The sequence below is a fragment of the Squalius cephalus genome, assembly GCF_949319135.1.
Source record: "Squalius cephalus genome assembly, chromosome: 20".
Lineage (NCBI taxonomy): Eukaryota > Metazoa > Chordata > Actinopteri > Cypriniformes > Leuciscidae > Squalius > Squalius cephalus.
Genome location: NC_137141.1, coordinates 5,734,747 through 5,754,541, shown reverse-complemented (window position 1 = coordinate 5,754,541; position 19,795 = coordinate 5,734,747). Strand labels below are relative to the sequence as shown.

The following is a 19,795-nucleotide window of genomic DNA, read 5'->3' as shown; positions in this document are numbered from 1 at the left end:
GGCGCTGTGGCGCTGTTGATTTCTGCGAGCGCTGATTAAATAAAACCAGCGAAGAAGAAGCGCTGCAGCTGTTCATCATAAGAGTGTGTGTGACAGTGAATGGTAATATTCGCTCATTATTCTGACATCTATTCAGTCTTCAGGTACGTAAACCCTCTGCAACATTCACACGAGAACGACATGTTACATAGTGATTTCATTAGATGTGCGAGTCCTAACAATCCGCTAGAATAAAGCACTACATCTGTGACACAAACACACTGAGATTAAAGTCATTAAATCGGTGTGTGAACGCGATATGAACTCCTCATCAAACCGCTGTTGGGTCAGTTTGGGTCGAAATGCTTCTTGATTTTAAATAACGTTTAGTTTGGTAGCTGCTAATGTTTTCACAAACGCACAATCGGTTTTTAATGAGTAATATATTCTGCACAAAATAATTAAGAAGTGTCATTAATAAGGCAGGTCATTTGTCGTAGTTGTGCTTGAATGTTTTTTAGGATACATAAAACAATTATGTAAAAACCATTCAAACACAACTATGACAAAGGACCTGCCTAATTAATGACACTTCTTAATTCTTTTGTGTTCAGTATCGTTGGCAATAACCTAACGTAGGCAATGCATGGTTTCTGCCAAATGATCACAGTTATTACAATAAAAATGCTGTAACTTTTGTGTTAGCCAGTGCTGTTAACAACAACAACAACGACAAAAACAGATCAAGATTTTGAATTTATGCTTTTGATATTGTATTAAATGATGGTAGACTAATATAGCCTATTGCTTAGGTTCATTCATGGGCTCGTAAGTGAAATAAATGGGAGCTTGGGGCAAAAAATGCTACTAAAATTCAAGATATGGGGCAAAAAAAAAAAGCCCCTCAATGAGATGTTGATTTTTATCCCCATGATTTATACACTGTTTTCCTGAATATCAGCACAATTGCTAATTTTACTGAACTAAACTACTGTATAAAATCAGTTGCGCAAGTTAGTATTGAGTTAGTTAAATTTTAGACACAATATTGTCTGTTCTTTTTGTTCTAGTTCACAAATGAAACGTTTGGCATCTCCAAGCGAAAAACTGTGGTGTTTTATTACTGAATGAATCTGGTTGATACTGATTGAATTTTATTGATCATCAAATGTAAGAATTTGTTGTAAAAGATGATGGATGTGATTAGAAAATCGCCCTTATAAAGGTAAAAATGCCTCTGGAAATCAATTTAAGGGGACAAGTGATTGGAAAAGTTGATTTGTCACAGTATAGGTTGAAAATACTGTCATTATTTACTCACCTTCATGTCGTTCCAAAGACTTTCGTTCATCTTCTGAACACAAATGAAGATATTTTGGATTAAACCTGACAGCTTTCTGACCCTCCTTTGGCAGATACGCAACTTCCACTTTGACGCTTCAAAAAGTCCATAAAAGCGCATTTGAGATTCAGCAAGATCCAATGAGGTTCATTCTCATTAGAGGTCGTCCGATAGTGGATTTTACCGATACCGATATTTAGGTTTGACCGTACATACCGATAGCCGGTTATTCAACCGATGTTTTTAAAAATGGATACTGAATTAAAAACAAACACAACACTCCAAGTAAAACGGTGCTGAACTGAAATGTGTTAAATGAAATAAATATATAATATTACTAGGGGTGTAACGGTACGTGTATTCGTACCGAACCGTTTCGGTACAGGGCTTTCGGTTCGGTGCACGTGTGTACCGAATGACTGAATGCAATATTTTGTGTGCGGAACATAGGTACATTTTCGTGTTTCTACACGAACATATTAAGTGGCGGAAGTCTCCGCGTTCAGCGCAAATCCCGCCCTGCAGCTGATTCTAAAGTTTTATCCGTCGTCACTGTAACCTAAACCAATGAAATAGACTGCAGGGCGAAAAAAAAGCTTTTCCGCTCCGTGTGCGCCGCCGCACTCTCCGTTCCGCGCGCGTGTGTGTGTGTGTGTGTGTCGGCCCGCTGCGCTCTCTGCTCAATGTTTCTCAATGTCCGTGTTTGCGCTGCGCGTTCTGCTCTGTCGTTAACGGCCCAAACACTCCAATCATGTACCGATCACGCACTGGAAAAGCAAAGTCCGCTCAAATAAGGTGAAATTTCTCAGTAGTACACTTCTGTTTGCTGAGCTGGTATAGTTATGCTGGCAACAATGGTAAAATGACCTGCTCTGATCACATGCTCTGGTAATAATAGCTTTGTAGGCTACTATAGCTTTGGACTATATTTTATTTTGATAATTATTAAAAAAGTGGAAAAAAAAATCTTAAATTGATTATGTTGATTGATTATTGAAAAATAATAATACATTGATATATTTATGCTTAATATTATTTTAATATAGGGCTATTTTCTGTTCCTTTTTTCCCCCGTGTTTCATTTAATTAGGTGATTATAAGTTTAATTATTGATGATTACAAGCTTGGAGGAATTGCAATTAATTACAGCAAATTGTGCAATTAATTAGTTCTTTTTTTTTATCGATTCCCAGCCTTAATTTTTAAATATGAGCAGGCCTACAAGCTGGGATTGGTAATGCTGCACTGTAATCATAGTTATTTATTTATATTTTTCATTATATTTTATTATGTGATATTGGTTTGAGACTGAGAGTATTTTATTTAGTGGAGAACTTTGCAGCAGTATTTTATTTCTTATTCTTTTATTTTATTTTATATCTATTTTATTATATTTTATTAAAAAGTGTTTAAAAAAAAGTGTAAACAAATTGTTAAAAAAAGTTTATAGTAATAAACAACCTGCAGTTTAATGTTTGCATTTCTTTCCCTTACTGTACCGAAAATAAACCGAACCGTGACTTTAAAACCGAGGTACGTACCGAACCGTGATTTTTGTGTACCGTTACACCCCTAAATATTACTATATTAAAATGAGAAGTTCTACAGAAAATAATTTAAACATTAAAATATTACAGGTCAAATGTGTGTTTCTTTATAACCTAGAAACAAATGTAAATTTCATAGGTAACACTTTGCAAGTCCCATTTGGATGAAGGATGTATTAAGCAATCTTTCACTATATGCATTATGCAATATATACGTTTTTACTGCATGTATTGATATTTGAGCAATACAATTGTACCTTGATCATTCATGTTAGTTCATAGTACATTAACAAAGGTAATAACAGATAAAATAAAAATTAAAACTCAAAAACTGTGTTTTTTGTCACATTGCTTTAATTTCTTGAGGTAGCCACTACTAATGTTCAATGTTCTCGCAAAAATGTATTACTTTTTTTTAATGATATGACAGTATGTACTTTAGTGTTCTGCATTCATACCATTTCGCTGTCTGTGTTTTAAATGCGCATCTGCATTAATGCATATAATGTGTGATCTTCGTGCTGCGCGCAGCCTCGCGTGTTAACGCAAACAACTCAGCCGGTGATAGTTTGTTATTCCTAGAGACTGCTCTCGCTCTGTATAATGCCAGCATTATCTTCTCAGCGCTCTCGCTCTGTATAATAACTGCGCACACTTCTTAGTAGGGCTTTGACTTTTGCCCAAAAATCATATTCAAAGTTCGTTTATTAATATTCAAATATTTATTAATAATATTTTGACCATTAAAATGCCTTCAGTAAGACCTATATTGGTATCAAACTTAAGTTGTATATGTTCTGTCCACCAGAGGGCAGTGTATCAGTCAATGTCAATAGGCAGGCAATGATGTTTTCAGAAGAAAAACAGTCAGGACTGGTTTTTTTTTTTTTTTTTTTATTATTAAAAAATGGACTCGTGATTTTTCCCTGTTTCTTTGGTAACCCAGAGTAGCGCCACATGTCAGGAGTGTAGATTTCGAACTCCTCATCAGGCGTGGTTGTTGTAGGCGTTGGCGTGGCCATTGTTTTGGTATACAAAATAGGCGCTAACCAGGACGGAGCCCAGATGACCAATAATAGCCTTGCTAATGAGCTCGCGATTCACAACTTCACCAGGCGTGAAAAAGCCTTGGAATCTGAATTGAAAACAACGTTTATAAGCAAACACATTTACAAAAAATAATGCCCATAACAGGTTCGAATACTAAAGGATGCCTAATATTCATTTGAATATCATTTTTTTAAATATTCAAATTATATTCGAATAACAAAGTTCGGAGTCAAAACCCTACTTCTTAGCCGCTCCAGCGACAGACGCAACCCGGAAAAGCTATCGGTATGGATTTTTGCCAATAACGATAGTTCCACCAATCAACTATCGGCAAAACCAATGAATCGGTCGACCTCTAATTCTCATGTTGCGCATCACGTTTGAGCTTCAGCGAGAGGTTTGTTCTCGCGCGTCAAGCAGGTTCGGTTGAGCTTGTTTATGTTCGCTGATCAACGTTTATATGTGAATATAATATAGTGAAATTCATATCATATAGTGATTAAGTCTCTTCAGAAAATTTGGACTAAACAGATCAACTCATGTGGATTAGTTTGACTATCTCTTCATGACTGTTTTGAAGAGTCAAAGTGGTAGTTGCGTAGTCTGTCAATGGAGGGACAGAAAGCTCTCAGATTTCATTCATTCATTTTTGGGTGAACTAACCCTTTAAAGGAGAACTCCGGTCAATTTTAACATTGAGCTCATTTTTTTGTAAATTTGGAGTGCTGTCAGTACAGAGAACAACGACAAAAATCAGTGTTGCCTACACCGTGTTATCCTCTTTTTAAAATTTGCACCCTGTTGACTTCAATGGGGCAAGTTTTAAACCCCCTTTTAGCCTCTTAACATCCTTGATGTGTCATTACAAGTGCACAGCCAATGTGAGTGATTCCTTCAGAGTGAACACGGTGAATCTGACTGCAGTAGATGTGAAAGAAATGTATAAAAATGATGTTAATTCAGCCAGCGCTCATACCTGTATTTACTTCCTGCTTTCAGTCGAAGTCCACAGTAGTCGATTGTCGAGTTCACGCGCGTGATGATAGGTAACTAAACCTATGCGCGTGAACTCGACAATCGACTACTGTGGGCTTCGACCGAAAACAGGATGTAAATACAGGTATGTGCGCTGGCTGAATTAACATCATTTTTATTCATATCTTTCACATCTACTGCAGTCAGATTCACCGTGTTCACTCTGAAGGAATCACTCACATGACCTGTGCACTTGTAAAGACACATCAAGGATGTTAAGAGGCTAAAAGCAGGTTTAAAACTTGCCCCATTGAAGTCAACAGGGTGCAAATTTTAAAAAGAGGATAACACGGTGTAGGCAACACTGATTTTTGTCGTTGTTCTCTGTACTGACACCACTCCAAATTGACAAAAAAATTAGCTCAATGTTAAAATTGACCGGAGTTCTCCTTTAAGCAGACAGTCTATTAATACTCTAATGACTGCTAGTTGACACTTAGTTGCAAACCTCCTTATAGGTAGTAAAATGTCTGAAGTGGACTACTGAAATAGTGTTCTCATCTTCAGTTTTAGGTGGGAGTTGGTGCAGCTGCGACGATGTCCAAGCAGAGCACATGGACCGCAGCAGTGGCCACTATGTTAGGAGCCACTCTCGGTGGTCTATTCCTCTGGCGCAGCATCCGCACTCAAAAGAGAAAGGCCCTCAAGGGCCCCGCTTCGGCTGAGCCTATACAAGCCCAGCTAGAGGTGGAAATCCCCCCCTCACCAGAGTCGCCTGCACCGCCACAGAGCGTGAAGCTTCTGCGTGCGCAAACACTGTTAGAGGTGCCGCCTGTGATCGTGAGTTCTCTAGACGAGTGGGAAACGCTTTGGCCTGCGTTTCAAAAGGACCTTTCGGTGTATCCGGTTTTGGGATTGGACTGTGAATGGGTAAAAAGCGTGCGTGTAAGCATGGCTCTGTATGTGATCAAATAAGGGCTGCACAATATATCGAAATTATCGAAATATTGCAAATGTGTGAATCGCGATATGCATATCGCAACGGCTTGCAATAACTGGGTCATGAACAAAAGACAGAGAAAATCACTCGCTGCTCTTGGCTGAATAACTTTTGTAGCTTTAATAAGAATCTATATATATTTAATTCATACAGTGAAAACTAAGCAGTGTTTTATTTTTATATTTGATTATTCAGTTTCTGTTGTTAAATAATCTTAATGTAGGATAACCTGAAACCCTAAACCCCGTGGTTTACACTGATGTTAAAATAACACCTCTTATGATACAGTAAAACACTGCGGTTCACTTTCAGAAGTTGTATGGATATTTTCTTCTTACAAAAAGAATGTGAAACACGTATTTAGGTTATAATTTTAAATATATTTTAAAGATAATTTAAGCTTATTTTACACACTTGTAGCATTATCGTATCGAATATCGCATTATTTAAAGGAGACATATCATGCTTTTAAATCGTTCCTTTTTACATATAAATCATACATTTGTGGTCTATATAAAGTGGAACTGCAATGCTTGGGTCTGAATTCCTCATTATTATAGCTCCACAGGCCCCTTTTCTACCCCTTTTCTGATGTGTGTCTGAGAGCAACTCGTTTTGGTGCGGTCTCTTTAAATACAATTGAGACACGTCATACCCCGCCCCCTCTCCAGGATGCAGAGGTTCAACTCCACCCCGTTCGGCCATTTTTGTAGTTTGATAGCAGAGATACGATTATCTAGCGGCACAGAAACTTTTTATTCACACGTTATTAACAAAATGTCAACAACGGAAGACTTGTCCAGCCAGCCTTACATGTTCGAGCCAGAGTCGGAGCCGGAGCGAGATGAAAATGAAGACGACGAACCTGCAGAACAACGTCTTCATATGGATGTATCGCAATGGTGTGTTACTGTATTTACACATGAAACTTTGGTCTTCCGACCTTTTACCACCGTGTTGATTTATTTTGATTAATATGTGCGAGGGAGAGTGAGCAAGACAGCGTCTAGTTTGGAGACGGTGTCTTGTTTACACTTTCGCCTGGCTCCGAAGAGAGAGAGAGTGCGTGCGCGCGACCGGGTCTCTCTCTCTCTGCTCGTTCTTTCAGTTAAACATGCGCCCTGTCACAAGCGCGGCAGTTCATCTACATTAGACGGTGTAATGAAGCGTGTGGGTTACTACATCCAACAACCGAACATTTGAACTTACCCTCTCGTAACTTCTGCATCGTTTAGCTTGGACTACAAAATTTCAGCGAGAAATAAAAATGGCGGATTGCTCGAAGTGTTGGGCTGGAAGTCGATGTCCTTATTTGGCAGTTCCGCTGCAAATACTGTGACGTAATAGTTCACAAAACGTCATAGATAACAGAAAAATCGGAACAGGTTGAAAAATAAGGCCAAAACAGAATATAAAGATTTCAACGAAGCACCTGAAGAGAATAATTTCAACTTTTCTGTACTTCTAAACACTCCAAATATACAACAAAATGCATTTAAGGGCTAAAAAAGTGGATTTAGCATGATATGTCCCCTTTAATGTTATTGCACATCGCATTTTTCTTCAATATCGTGCAGCCCTAGACCAAATGTTAATGTTGTCCTGGTAGCATCAGAGCTCTCCTTCACTAGATGTTGTCTGCTTCCTCAGGTGTCTGTCAAAGGCAAGGCCTGTGCGGTGTCTTTACTCCAGTTGGCGACGTTCTCCGGCCGCTGCATGCTGGTCAGACTGCTGAAGTTTCGTAATGCGCAGATTCCTCTACCTAAGGCTCTCATGGGGGTCCTGTCTGACCCCTGTGTGCTGAAGGTCGGGGTGGGATGTTATGAGGATGGCAAACGGCTGACCCACGATCATGGTCTGACTCTGAGTTGCACCGTGGACCTGCGTTACCTGGCCCTCAGACAGAGGTAAGGCCTCAGTTTGATCCTACAATCATTTTAATTTACTGTTGTTGTCAACCAGTCAGTTTATTTATAGGGCACTAATTGACTGACCATTGCGCTCTACATCATCATCAAACATGCATTAATAAAAACAACATAAAAAATAAAACAGGAGCTGCACAGTTAATCGTTAAAGATCGCGATCTCGATTCGAACACCCACGTGATCTTATTACGAAATGTCAACGTTCCGGCTCTGTCTATCAGACCTTTGACAAGTATGATCACAACGAACATTCAGATCTGTGTTGGCGCAGTATCATTATTTATGTGTTACAAGTATTTATGTGTTACAAGTATTCAAATTATCACAGAAGTACTGGGAAAAAAGTTTATAGTTCGGTCCGGATATAAACACCGATGAGTAAATCACCTTTTTAAAGTAACTTGACCCTTCAAAGATTGTATCAGTTACATTAGCCGCGTTTACATTACCCTTCAAATTGCGCAAATTGAAATTGCGAATTGAAAATACGCCCAATGGAAACACGTCAGTTTCGCAAAAACTCCCATTTATCACAAAAAAGTTTTTCCGCTCGCATGAGGTGGTTTTTCAGGCAATTCGAAAAAGAAATATTTCGCAAAACTGCAATGGAAACAGTTTTTGCGCATTTACAGTCACCTGACTTAGATGACGCGGTGTGTTTGGACAGAGTTCTTTATTAAACTCATAATAGACAGAATAATTACAGGAATACTGGATTCTAAACCTCAAAGAAATGCCACAATCAAGACCTCGAAGCAGACATGAGGGACAAACACCCAGAAACACCTCATGTGTGCCGCTCCAAGTATAAAGGTCTTTCCTTGCCATTAATGCTGGGAAAACACACATACGTCTCCTTTGATTAATAATAATGGCCAGTGCGTTGGCTGGGATAGCCTATACATAAACCTACCAACGTCCATTGCTATGATTTTTGGAATGACTTATCGCGAGAGGAAAAAATGAAGTTTTAATCGCATAACATCGGTTAATGGAATCGTTTCGCAATCGTTTTTTGTCGCCATTTAGAAAAAAATCGCAAGAGTTTTGCACAAATCTGTAATGGAAACACTCCTATTGTTACACCAGTAGGTGGCGACAAGGGACCGTTAAATGTATTTGTCATTGAATCATTCAAGAGATTTGTTCATTCAAGTGAAGTATTTATGAGTGAGTCATTAAAGCATTCATTTAAAACAAATTTTTTTTTATTAAATAGTCTCCAATTAACAGTTAACATTTTTTAAGAACTTCTAGTAAATTACATTATTTTGTTTAGTTGTCCATTCAGAGCCGTGGGAGAATCATCATCTCTATTTTAAACAAAAAAATCGTGATTCTCAGTTTATCCAGAACTGTGCAGCTCTACATCAGATCATATATTAATAATCAGAAATACAATAAAACAATAACTGCATTTCTAATTTATACTCCAATTCAAATATGTACGTTTTAAGTTTAGATTTGTATTCTGCCTCTATCTATTAGGGCTGCACAAATCACGATTAACCGAACGCGATATGGCTTAGCGCGATTTATAAAATCAGAAAGGCTAAGATTTTAATTAAACATATGCTCTGCTTTTATTTTTTTTCCATTTACATGCGAACAATTAGTAATATTTATGTGAGTGTAGTATCTCGGAGTCCCCGTGCACCGCCGAACCATTGTGTTGATTCTCCGTGAGACGTTGCAGGTTAATCCGGGTGGAGTACACAATTAAAAACAGCAGTCCAATGTGTATAAAGTGGTACAACCACATCGCAACCGTAAAGGCGCGGAGAATAATATAACCTGGAAAAAAACCAAACAAACAAAATAGGAGAAAGGAGCGGCAGCCAAACGCGCCAGCGTTCCCTCACTCCCTCCCTCCCCCAAGGAAATGATGTGTATCACTATAATAAAATAGTAATATTTCTCATTTTGTCAAGTCAAGTCAAGTCATCTTCATTTATATAGCGCTTTTAACAATGTAGATTGTTTCAAAGCAGCTTTACAGAAATAAACGTATAATTTAAGGTAACAGAGATTGTTTTGGCTTTATAGCGGTTCTTTAATAAAGTTATTTTCCAGCTAAAGTTAGTTTTGATTGATTCGCTTCCGTCGCAACAATCATTTGTTATTAAATTAGGGGCCGCTAAGACGACACCATTCTCTCTACACAGACTTTAAACGCGAACCTGTGAGAAACGCTGATGGCGTTCACATGCGCATTAAGAATTGGTTCTATAGTTATGTGCGTTTGAATATATGTGCGCAGGTTTGGAATTCCCTACAGACCAAGCCTAAACAAAGTACTGGTGTTTCCTTATAGTTTTGATTCAGAATTTTATTTTATTTTATCAATTCGGGGTAGATACGCGAATTGAGTTTCCCGACGACGCTTTATCTGTAGAGTGGCAAAGGGATCCTCCATAGGGAGAGGCTAGTTGGCACTTCAGCACTGCGTTGTCATCGGGTCCAGGCGCAGGTCCTTCATCAGATCTGGATACGGCCTGGATCCGGCAGGCTGCGGGAAAACCTCGGGATAAACAAAGACACTAAAATTAGCGTAGATGCCATTAGATGTAGATGTTTATTATTATTATTATTATACAGGGCTTATAAACTCAGAGAAATCACATCACAATTTTAATTATTTTTTTCGCCCAAGTTTTGCAGCCCTACTATCTATAAATGATCGTGTCAAGACACATTTATTTAAATTGACCTTTATACAATACAGATTAATAACAGAACAGGAAAATGTGTATTATATTGTATTATAAAAAAATTATATATATATATATATATTTATAAAGTTCAATCCAGCTATGAGCTGCTCTACAGAAGACAAGTGTCTTTATTCAGCTCAATTTAGTTTAGTGACTCAATTCAGTTCAGTAACTGTGTCTATGTTGTAGAGTTAGTGTGAATATCAATCTCAAGTCAGTTAATTTTGTTTAAGCCTAGCGTTCAGTAATTGTTGGCAGGTGTCTGTAAAAGTCATGGTTTCAGTTCTCAGTAAATCAGTAACGCTTGAAATGGCTTCCGGGGTGACATGAGGTGATGTTGACTGTGTTGAAGGCAAGCGGTGCTGAATAACGGCTTGAGTCTGAAGTCTCTGGCTGCAGACCTGCTGAATGTCTCGCTGGACAAATCTCTGGAGCTGCGCTGCAGTGACTGGGAGGCGGATGTGTTGACCCCGGAGCAGGTGAGGAACGCGGCCTCGGTCTCACACACTTCACCTGGGGACCAGTGCCGCAGTAAGACTATCAGAGGCCCCTGGGCTTCAGCTCTTGAGGGACCCTTCATCCACCAGAACTATTACACACATTCATTCAATCTTCTTAATCACAAAGTGCAAGTGATCAGCCTTGTATTTTGCAGGAGTAAATGCCATTAACAAATTATCTGAACCTATAGGTCTGTCATATAAAATATACACACATATCACTGCGTGAACTACGTATTGGCACTTAGTTCGACCTCTTTGCACAGGCTACTTAGAACTACTGCCTACATCAGCTCCAACTTCCTATCAGATCAGCCTTTTGTTTTGCAGAAATAAATGCAATAAAACAAATTTCATATACAAAATTTCACTTTCACGTTCAACTAATGTTCAAAATCCTGCCGCGCCGAAGAGCGCCACTCGCATGTAGTTTTGTTAATGTACATAATGAATGAACTCTTAAGTTAGAAGTTTGAGAATTCTGCATTTTTCAGCAAAGCGTTTGTCTTTCTGTGACTTTAATAAAGTATTAAAGGCTCTATACAGCCTCTGCTTTGTATAGAGAGCTACAATAATATAGATCACGCTTTCTTTTCCCCTTTGCTCTGTTTTTTTCAAACACTTCAAGCTCATCAACACTGTTCACTCTTGAAGTGAACTTTCACCTGTTTGGTGATTAGATGTAACTGTTTTCGACTGCTGTCCAGAACTGAAAGCGACGCGACTGGTGTGCGATACCTGTGAGTTGCTAGACGCGGCCCGTCTTGACACTTCACACACTGGACTTGAAATGCCCGCACATGCATTCAAAGCAAAGAGATAAAGCGTAGTTTTAAAGGGACAGTCAACTCATAATAAAATACGGTTATAATTTCTGCGCTTTCAACAGCAAAAACACGTTTTATGTGGACCGGCCCTAACGTTGATTCGGCATGTTCAATCAGCGAAAACAAGCTCCAACAGACACCAATGGGTAACGCACTGATCCGACAAAACCCGTTGCCGTCTGTCATCGCAGTGTGAATTGGCATTTAAATGCTCAAGCTCTTAAACCGGTGGATTCTAGTCTCGCGTTGTCAGAAAAATATGGACGACGCCCCTTCGCTCTCTTCCATTGGTGAGAAGTGAAGCCGCCAGTGTCCCGATATGGCGCTGACATCTTTGGACTTGAGTCTGCGCAGTAGCGATCTCGGGACCTGAGTCTTTAATTAATTATAGAAATTTAGATATTACATTTAAAGCTCCAATCTCCTCAGTCCTCCAAAGATCCCGAAAAAAAGTCTGTTGGTGCTTCAGTGACTACTTCGCTCAGAGAACCTGTCAATCACAGCTGTCAATCATGACGTCACACCACCGCATCACTTAACTAACTAAAAACCAACTTATTTTAAAAACGAACACTTGAATTTACATCAGCGTGATAACAACTACAGTAAATGACAGAAACCATCTTTGGAAAAAAGATATTTGAAGTGTAATTTAATTGTTTAGTTGGTCTCACGTGCCGTTGAATAACACGGGGAGGCGGGGCTTATGACCTATAGGCCTACTAGGACCAGTCACCGGGGGGCGATCGAGACACTTTGGCTTCACTTTTCAGGGCTTGTGCGGCACGCTTGAGTCAGACCTACAGACTGATGGCAGAAGGTCTGGACTCCATCGCAGCTTTCATTGGCTAAGGACCGCCCAGAGGCCGTCTGACTGACATGTAAAGCAGCCAATCACAGTTCGTTTTGTTCCACGTGATGGTTAGGGGGCATGAAAATGTAATGCCGATGTCCCTACAATAACAGACCGGTGTGTGAAACTCTTGGACGTATTTTTAAAAAGTCTATGCCGTGATCTTTACATGCTTTTGAAAATCCAGCGTTTAGTTGATCCTGATAAACGCTCATTGTCACAGTTGTAAACAGCTTTCCTCTTCCATGAGGGTTTGGCGTCAATCTTTATTTTTCAGGCGCACCGTTAAAGAACATGCACACGTCTCCCGGACATCCTGTTGAGTTCAACCAATCAGAGAATGACTTTGAAAATACTGAAGCGTTTCCAGTAAAGTGTGCCATATGCACCAGACGTTATAGTTGTTGTGTGGACAATTCTTTTGCATATTTTACAATTCTACAAACTATATTGGTAACACTTTACAATAAGGTTCATTAGTTAACAACCTTAGTTAACATGAACTTATAATGAACTGCACTTCTACAGCATTTACTAATACGTTATTAAAATCAAAGGTTGTATTTGTTAACATTAGTTTTAATGCTCTGTGAGCTAACATTTAACAATGAACAGCTGGATTTTTATTAACTAACATTAACAAAGATTAATAAATATTGTAACAAATGTATTGCTCATAGTTAATGTTACACAAATGAACCTTACTGTAAAGTGTTAGCACTATATGTCTGTCTCATACTGTCTCCACCAGATGACCTATGCAGCGCATGATGCCCAGATCTCTATAGCCCTCTTCCTGCACCTGCTGGAGCCCCGTCTGCCCGCTGAGGGTGGCGCCGTGTTCGCCCCGCTGGCTGCCTGCTGTCAGGGGCTGGTGGATGTGCCCTTTAGGGGGCGCTATAGTGCTGGAGAGGGGGAGGAAGGGGAGAGGCGGCGGCGGAGCCGGAAGTCCACGGTGGACAGTCCTGAGTCTGGAGACCAGCAAGTTCCAGACCCACGGCGGAACAAGCGCAAACCACTGGGCATCGGCTACTCGGCCAGGTAATGAAGGAACTGGGAGATTTTCCTGTAATTTGTCACGATAGAAATGCATCTGACCAAAGATAATGAAAATGGTGTTGAAGTTGAGAATACAAAATACAACAAACTAGGGCTGTGAAACGAATTAATCGTGACTAATCGCATCCAAAATAAAGGTTTGTGTTTACATAATGTGTGTGTACTGTGTATAATTATTTTGTATATATAAATACACACACATGCATGTGTATATTTAAGAAAAATGTATTTATATGTAAAATTTATATATAATATAAATTATATATACAGTGTATATACATGCAAATATTTCTTAAATATATACTTGCATGCATGCATGTGTATTTATATGTACATATTATATATGTAAATTATACACAGTACACACACATATATTATGTAAACACAAACTTTTATTTTGGCTGTGATTAATAGCTCTACAACAAATCTCTTGCACAAAGCATTACAATTTGTCATGTTTTAGATATTTGGTTCAAAACTTTAGGACATGCAGTGACTGTTGATGTGCTTTTTGTCTTCATCCAGGAAATCCCCCCTCTATGATAACTGTTTCCTTCATGCTCCTGATGGGCAGCCGCTCTGCACATGTGACAAGAAGAAAGCAAAATGGTACCTGGAAAAGGGCATAGGAGGTACACAATGTTATAAATGTGGAAATAATAAATGCAGAGTCGAAATGCATTTTCCTCCTCACCTTGTGTAAATAATGCAGTATGAGAGTGTTACAGAGTAGTTTGCTTATGATAACAATGAAGTAAAACTTTTACAGTGTCTGTTACATATTGCATGTACTTACTGTAGTACTCTAACCCTAACCCTATAGTATGTTAATATTACTCCGTAATTAAATGTATAATGTATCAAAGAGACCTTAAAATAAAGCATAACCATTTATTATTTTTACAATAATGTAATATTGAAGTGGGCCAGGATCCAAAAAAAGGTTACGTTTTATTTTAAGGTGTCCTTGTTACCGTGTAATTATACAATTAGTGTTGAGTAGTATTAATTTGCATGCCCTTACTATGGTTTGAGTTAGGATTAGGGTTTTGTTTATGGTCAGTTGCTTGTAATTATGTATAATTTACTGTTATTACTATAGTAAGTACATGTAATATGTAAAATAAAATATTTAATTTGGCAGTGGATGCTATCATTACCAGGGTAAGTATTAACTAAAACATGAAGAACCTTTTCATTACTTGAAAAAAATTAATTGAAATAAAATAAAAATATTAAAAAAAAAACGAACACATTTTATTTCAGCTAGTTACCAAGGCAACATTTATCATTTTCATTCAGTTTAGAAACTAAATGTAAGAACTAAACATAATATGAACTATGAAGACATTTAAAGCAAAAACGAATAAAATGACACATGCTAGAAATTACTGAAACTCAAAAACAAAATATATAGCTTGTTAATATTTATTTTAGGGCTGTCAAACGATTAATCGCATCCAAAATAAAAGTTTGTTTTTACATAATAAATGTGTGTGTATGGAGTATAATTATTTTCTATATATAAATACACATACATGCATATATATTTAAGAAAAATGTGTTATTTATATATAAAATATTTATATATAATATAAATTATAAATAATATAAATATATATACACAGTATATACATGCAAATATTTCTTAAATATATACATGCATGTGTGTGTATTTATATATAGAAAATAATTATACACTGTACACACACATATATATATTATGTAAAAACAAACTTTTATTTTGGATGCAATTAATCGCGATTAATCGTTTGACAGCCCTAATTTATTTTTATATCAATGATACTACAAAAACTGTGATCATTAAAGAGAAGAAAAAAACATTCTTTAAAAATATTATCTAAAAGTGGATTTTATGTCATTCTATCTTTAGTATTTATTTAGAAAGTCTACAAGGAAATCATAGATTTTTGTTTCCATTTTCATATGCTTTTGATATTGAGTGAAGTTTTCACTGAAGAATGCCATCGTTGCTAAGGAATATAGTTGGCCGTCGCTCATAGAGCCATTTATACATACACTTAATGTACACTTATTGATGTTTATTCTTGATGTGAGATTCTTGATTCATGGTTAGTTTGAACACAAGGTTAACACATGGAAAATCTATATTTATAGCAAATCAGGTTGGCACGGAGCGATGTATAAACTAAACTCGCTGAGACTGTAATACATTTATAAAGTAAGCTACATGTAGGATAAATATGTGACAACGTTTCTGCGACAGCTCTCTGATGCGGTGTAATACATCAGTATCTGAATTCCTCGCTTAATCTCACTCACTTCTTGCTTGTAAAGTGCACTCAACTGTCACACACTATATAGAGATTAGAGAATCAGTAAACAAGTGAGTGACTTTAGACACAGCCACAGAGTGGACTCCCCATCACTACTGCCAGTCTGCCGTTTGTAGGAGAGAGTGAGAAGACGGCTGTATTAGAACTAGTCCAGGCGTTTTAAGCCAAAATGGGGGTCAACCGTGAACAAATTGCAACAGAATCAAACTCAACTGATTTTGTATCCTCAAAATGTCCTGAGTAAGGAAAAAAAAGCCCAGAAGAATCCCATTAGGGGAAAGTTCTGAAAAAGACCCAAATATAGGCTCTTCATACGCCTATTCATTCTTTTTCTTACTTGAATAGGGTAAAAAATTTAACCTTTATATCACCATGAAAATTACTGAGTTGATTATTTATATCAAGACAAACAAAAAATGTATCACAAGTTTTTTTAAATTGTTTGTTAACATGGACAAACGGTGCATAATCTAATTACAGATGTGCTAATTTGCATAAATACCACAACAGATCTAAACATTGGGTATAGCCAGGTGAAAATGTCTTGTTGAATCTTGTTGACAAATAACAGTAAAATACTTGATGTTAAGGTCTGAATGGAACCCATTTAGGCTACCCATGAGCATTAATACAGAGAGGCAGGAAGAAGTACTTTAGAAAGCAGCCTTTATTAATTTTTAAGAGATTGGGTTTGGGGCTGGGTCCGTGGGACTGTTTCTGGGGATTTACTTTTTATTTTACTTACCTTTTGTCTTCTGCATTCTCCTTACCATTGTCTCCTGTTCTTGCCTCAGACTCGTCCCCCAGAAACAGTCCCACGGACCCAGCCCCAAACCCCATCTCTGCAATAAAAATTAATAAAGGCTGGTTTCTATAGTACTTCTTCCTGCCTCTCTGTATTAATGCTCATGGGTAGCCTAAATGGGTTCCATTCAGACCTTAACATCAAGTATTTTACTGTTATTTGTCAACAAGATTCAACAAGACATTTTCGCCTGGCTATACCCAATGTTTAGATCTGTTGTGGTATTTATGCAAATTAGCACATCTGTAATTAGATTATGCACCGTTTGTCCATGTTAACAAACAATTTTAAAAAATTTGTAATACATTTTTTGTTTGTCTTGAAATAAGTAATCAACTCACTAATTTTCATGGTGATATCTAAAGGTAAAATTTTTTACCCTATTCGTGTGAGAAAAAGAATGAGTAGGCGTATGAATAGGCTATATTTGGGTCTTTTTCAGAACTTCCCCCTAATGGGATTCTTCGGGCCTTTTTTTTTCCTTACTCAGGACATATTGAGGATACAAAATCAGTTGAGTTTGATTCTGTTGCAATTTGTTCACCCTTTTTTCCTAAAACGCCTGGACTAAACAGTGTATTGATCAATCAGCATTCAGGTTCAAAATTATCCTATGTATAATGTCTAATATAATTGATTAAAGTGTGATCTGTACATAATTTAATCTCAGAATTGGTCAGTGAAGATCCCTTCATTGTCCGGCTGCTGTTCGAGCCGTCAGGGCGTCCCGACTCGCAGAAAGACTACTACCTCACAGCCAAGGAGAATCTCTGTGTGGTGTGCGGGAAAGCTGAGTCTTACATCAGGTTTGTCTCGTGTTTCCTGTGGAGTTGTCAAAAGTACTGACTTCTGTACCAAGTCGGTACTGAAATTTTAATAATGTGACGTGTTGAGCGGAATCATAAACACTTCTGATTGGCCGTATGGTGTTCACGTGCTCTCATGTCTGTGATTGGCTATAATGATCAACGCACGGGAGCGTTTGAAAGTGTTTTGAAAGCGAGTGTATCTGTATCTGTGTAAGCGCTTGGTGAAGAGCGTCATTGATTGTATATTTACAACGTTTTTGAAGCGCTGATCATTTTAGCCAATCATAGACATATTTGATGAGCGCATGAACACAATGGCCAATTAGTGTTGACGATTCCGCTCAACAGTGCTCAGTGTCACATTTTTTAAATTTCAGTACCAACTTGGTACTGAAGTCGGTATTTTTTGGCAACTCTAGTTTACTGTGATTCTCGAGTTTGTTTTGAAAGTGGGACTTGTCATCTCAACAATTGTTTTTCCATTTTAACCCAGGAAGAACATTGTCCCACACGAATATAGGCGCCACTTCCCGGCTGAGATGAAGGACCACAACTCGCACGACATCCTGCTGCTGTGCACCTCGTGTCACGCGGCCTCAAACGTGTACGACGGGCTCCTGAAGCAGCAGCTGGCCGAGGATCACTCCGCTCCGCAGGGCTGCGAGGAGGGCATTCGGCTGCTGGAGGACTCGGACCGGCGACGGGTGCGCTCGGCCTCACGGGCTCTCCTCAGCTCCAGCGACGGCATGCCCCAGTCCAGGAGAGAGGAGCTCCTGGCAGTCATCCAGAGCTTCTTCTGCAGCGGACAGCAGGAGGTCACGCAGGAGATGCTTCAGAAAGCTGCAGCGTTGGAAACCAGGTTAGATTCCTTTGCGAGTGTCTACTTGCCGTAGCTTATTTTGACCAGAAAACACCCACATAATAGATGGAAAGATTTTATTTGTCCTCGAGAGGAAATTTGTTTCCACCGTAGATGCGTACATAAACAAACATAACATGTTAAATTATCAACATATCATAATAGCATCAAAAATAGACAAAATACAACAAAACAAGAGAGCTAGGGATGTTAACCGATGACCGTTTGACCGATGGTTGACCGTATCAACGTTAACCGATCAAAGTTGTCGGTAGTCGGTTAAAAAAAATAAAAAAAAGTGATCTCTAAATTAGGCTATTATAGACAGTGGACTAAACGCTACTACAGTGAGCCATCTCATTCCAAGATCTTTTTGTGTGAAGTGAACAAATCCCTCACACTCAATTTTTCATAACTCGCCTGTTTGTACTTAATAAACCAATAAAAACATTTGGCGCGATCGCGGTCACAGCGTTTGGGTTCGTGCGCTCACAAGATTTGCGAAAAGTAAAGGCTACAGGCTAACACACTCGAGGTTAGAGCCAGGGCAGACGACAGGAATCATCATCTTTCTTTATTATTGTTAGCACTACCTCAAACTCTTCGGAGCTGTCATTTTCTTAAATGAGCCGTGGCAATGTTTCAAATGAGCTTCTAACGCTAGACAAACGCCTTTATTTTCAACGCGATCACCTTGTACCCAAACCATATCGAAACTAAGGAGCCATTTGTCCTCCGATTACATACAAGCTCCTCGGCGCCGCGTTTGCGGGACTCATGTTTCGCGCTGTAGGGGATTTAAAAAAAGTGACGTGAGCGGGAGGCAGAGCGGCAGAGAGATGCGACAGAGTTGCGAAATTGCAGGCGTGACTCAAATAGCTGTTATTTCAAATAGCGTAGCATATTTTAAACTAATCGGTTAACCGGTTTCAACCGGCTAATGAGGCTCGGTGGTCGGTCAAGAAAATTTTAAATTTTCACCATCCCTAAAGAGAGCATAAGTGACGTATCAATGAACGATTCCCTGTGTTTAGAGCTCGTATAGAGACAGGAACAAAACCTGGCCTTTTTACACATCGGTAACCTATACCTACGGCCAGAAGGCAGGGGGATAAAATATTTGTAAAGTGGTTGGTCTGAGTCGTTTTAATAGACAGGAAATGGCCGTCTTACAGAAATGTAAAATAAACAGCTAAAATTAGTTTTAAAGTACCCCAAGATGCTATTTTA

At 38.5% G+C, this 19,795-nt stretch overlaps 1 protein-coding gene across 3 annotated transcripts in view; it reads left to right on the top strand.

Moving 5' to 3' along the window:
* Nucleotides 1-22: 22 nt before the first annotated feature.
* Nucleotides 23-19,795, top strand: part of exd2 (exonuclease 3'-5' domain containing 2) — a 22,656-nt gene continuing 2,883 nt past the window's right edge. Inside the window, exons 1-8 of one of the 3 annotated variants that reach the window (XM_079853240.1) lie at nt 23-143; nt 5,461-5,823; nt 7,544-7,800; nt 10,888-11,014; nt 13,467-13,756; nt 14,300-14,406; nt 17,568-17,703; nt 18,200-18,565. In XM_079853240.1, the coding sequence (XP_079709366.1) occupies nt 5,491-5,823; nt 7,544-7,800; nt 10,888-11,014; nt 13,467-13,756; nt 14,300-14,406; nt 17,568-17,703; nt 18,200-18,565 (1,616 nt within the window). In that variant the 5' untranslated portion in view covers nt 23-143; nt 5,461-5,490. Of the gene's footprint in view, nt 144-5,460; nt 5,839-7,543; nt 7,801-10,887; nt 11,015-13,466; nt 13,757-14,299; nt 14,407-17,567; nt 17,704-18,199; nt 18,566-19,795 lie in introns of all 3 variants that reach the window. The other 2 variants (XM_079853239.1, XM_079853238.1) reach the window with 2 other exon arrangements.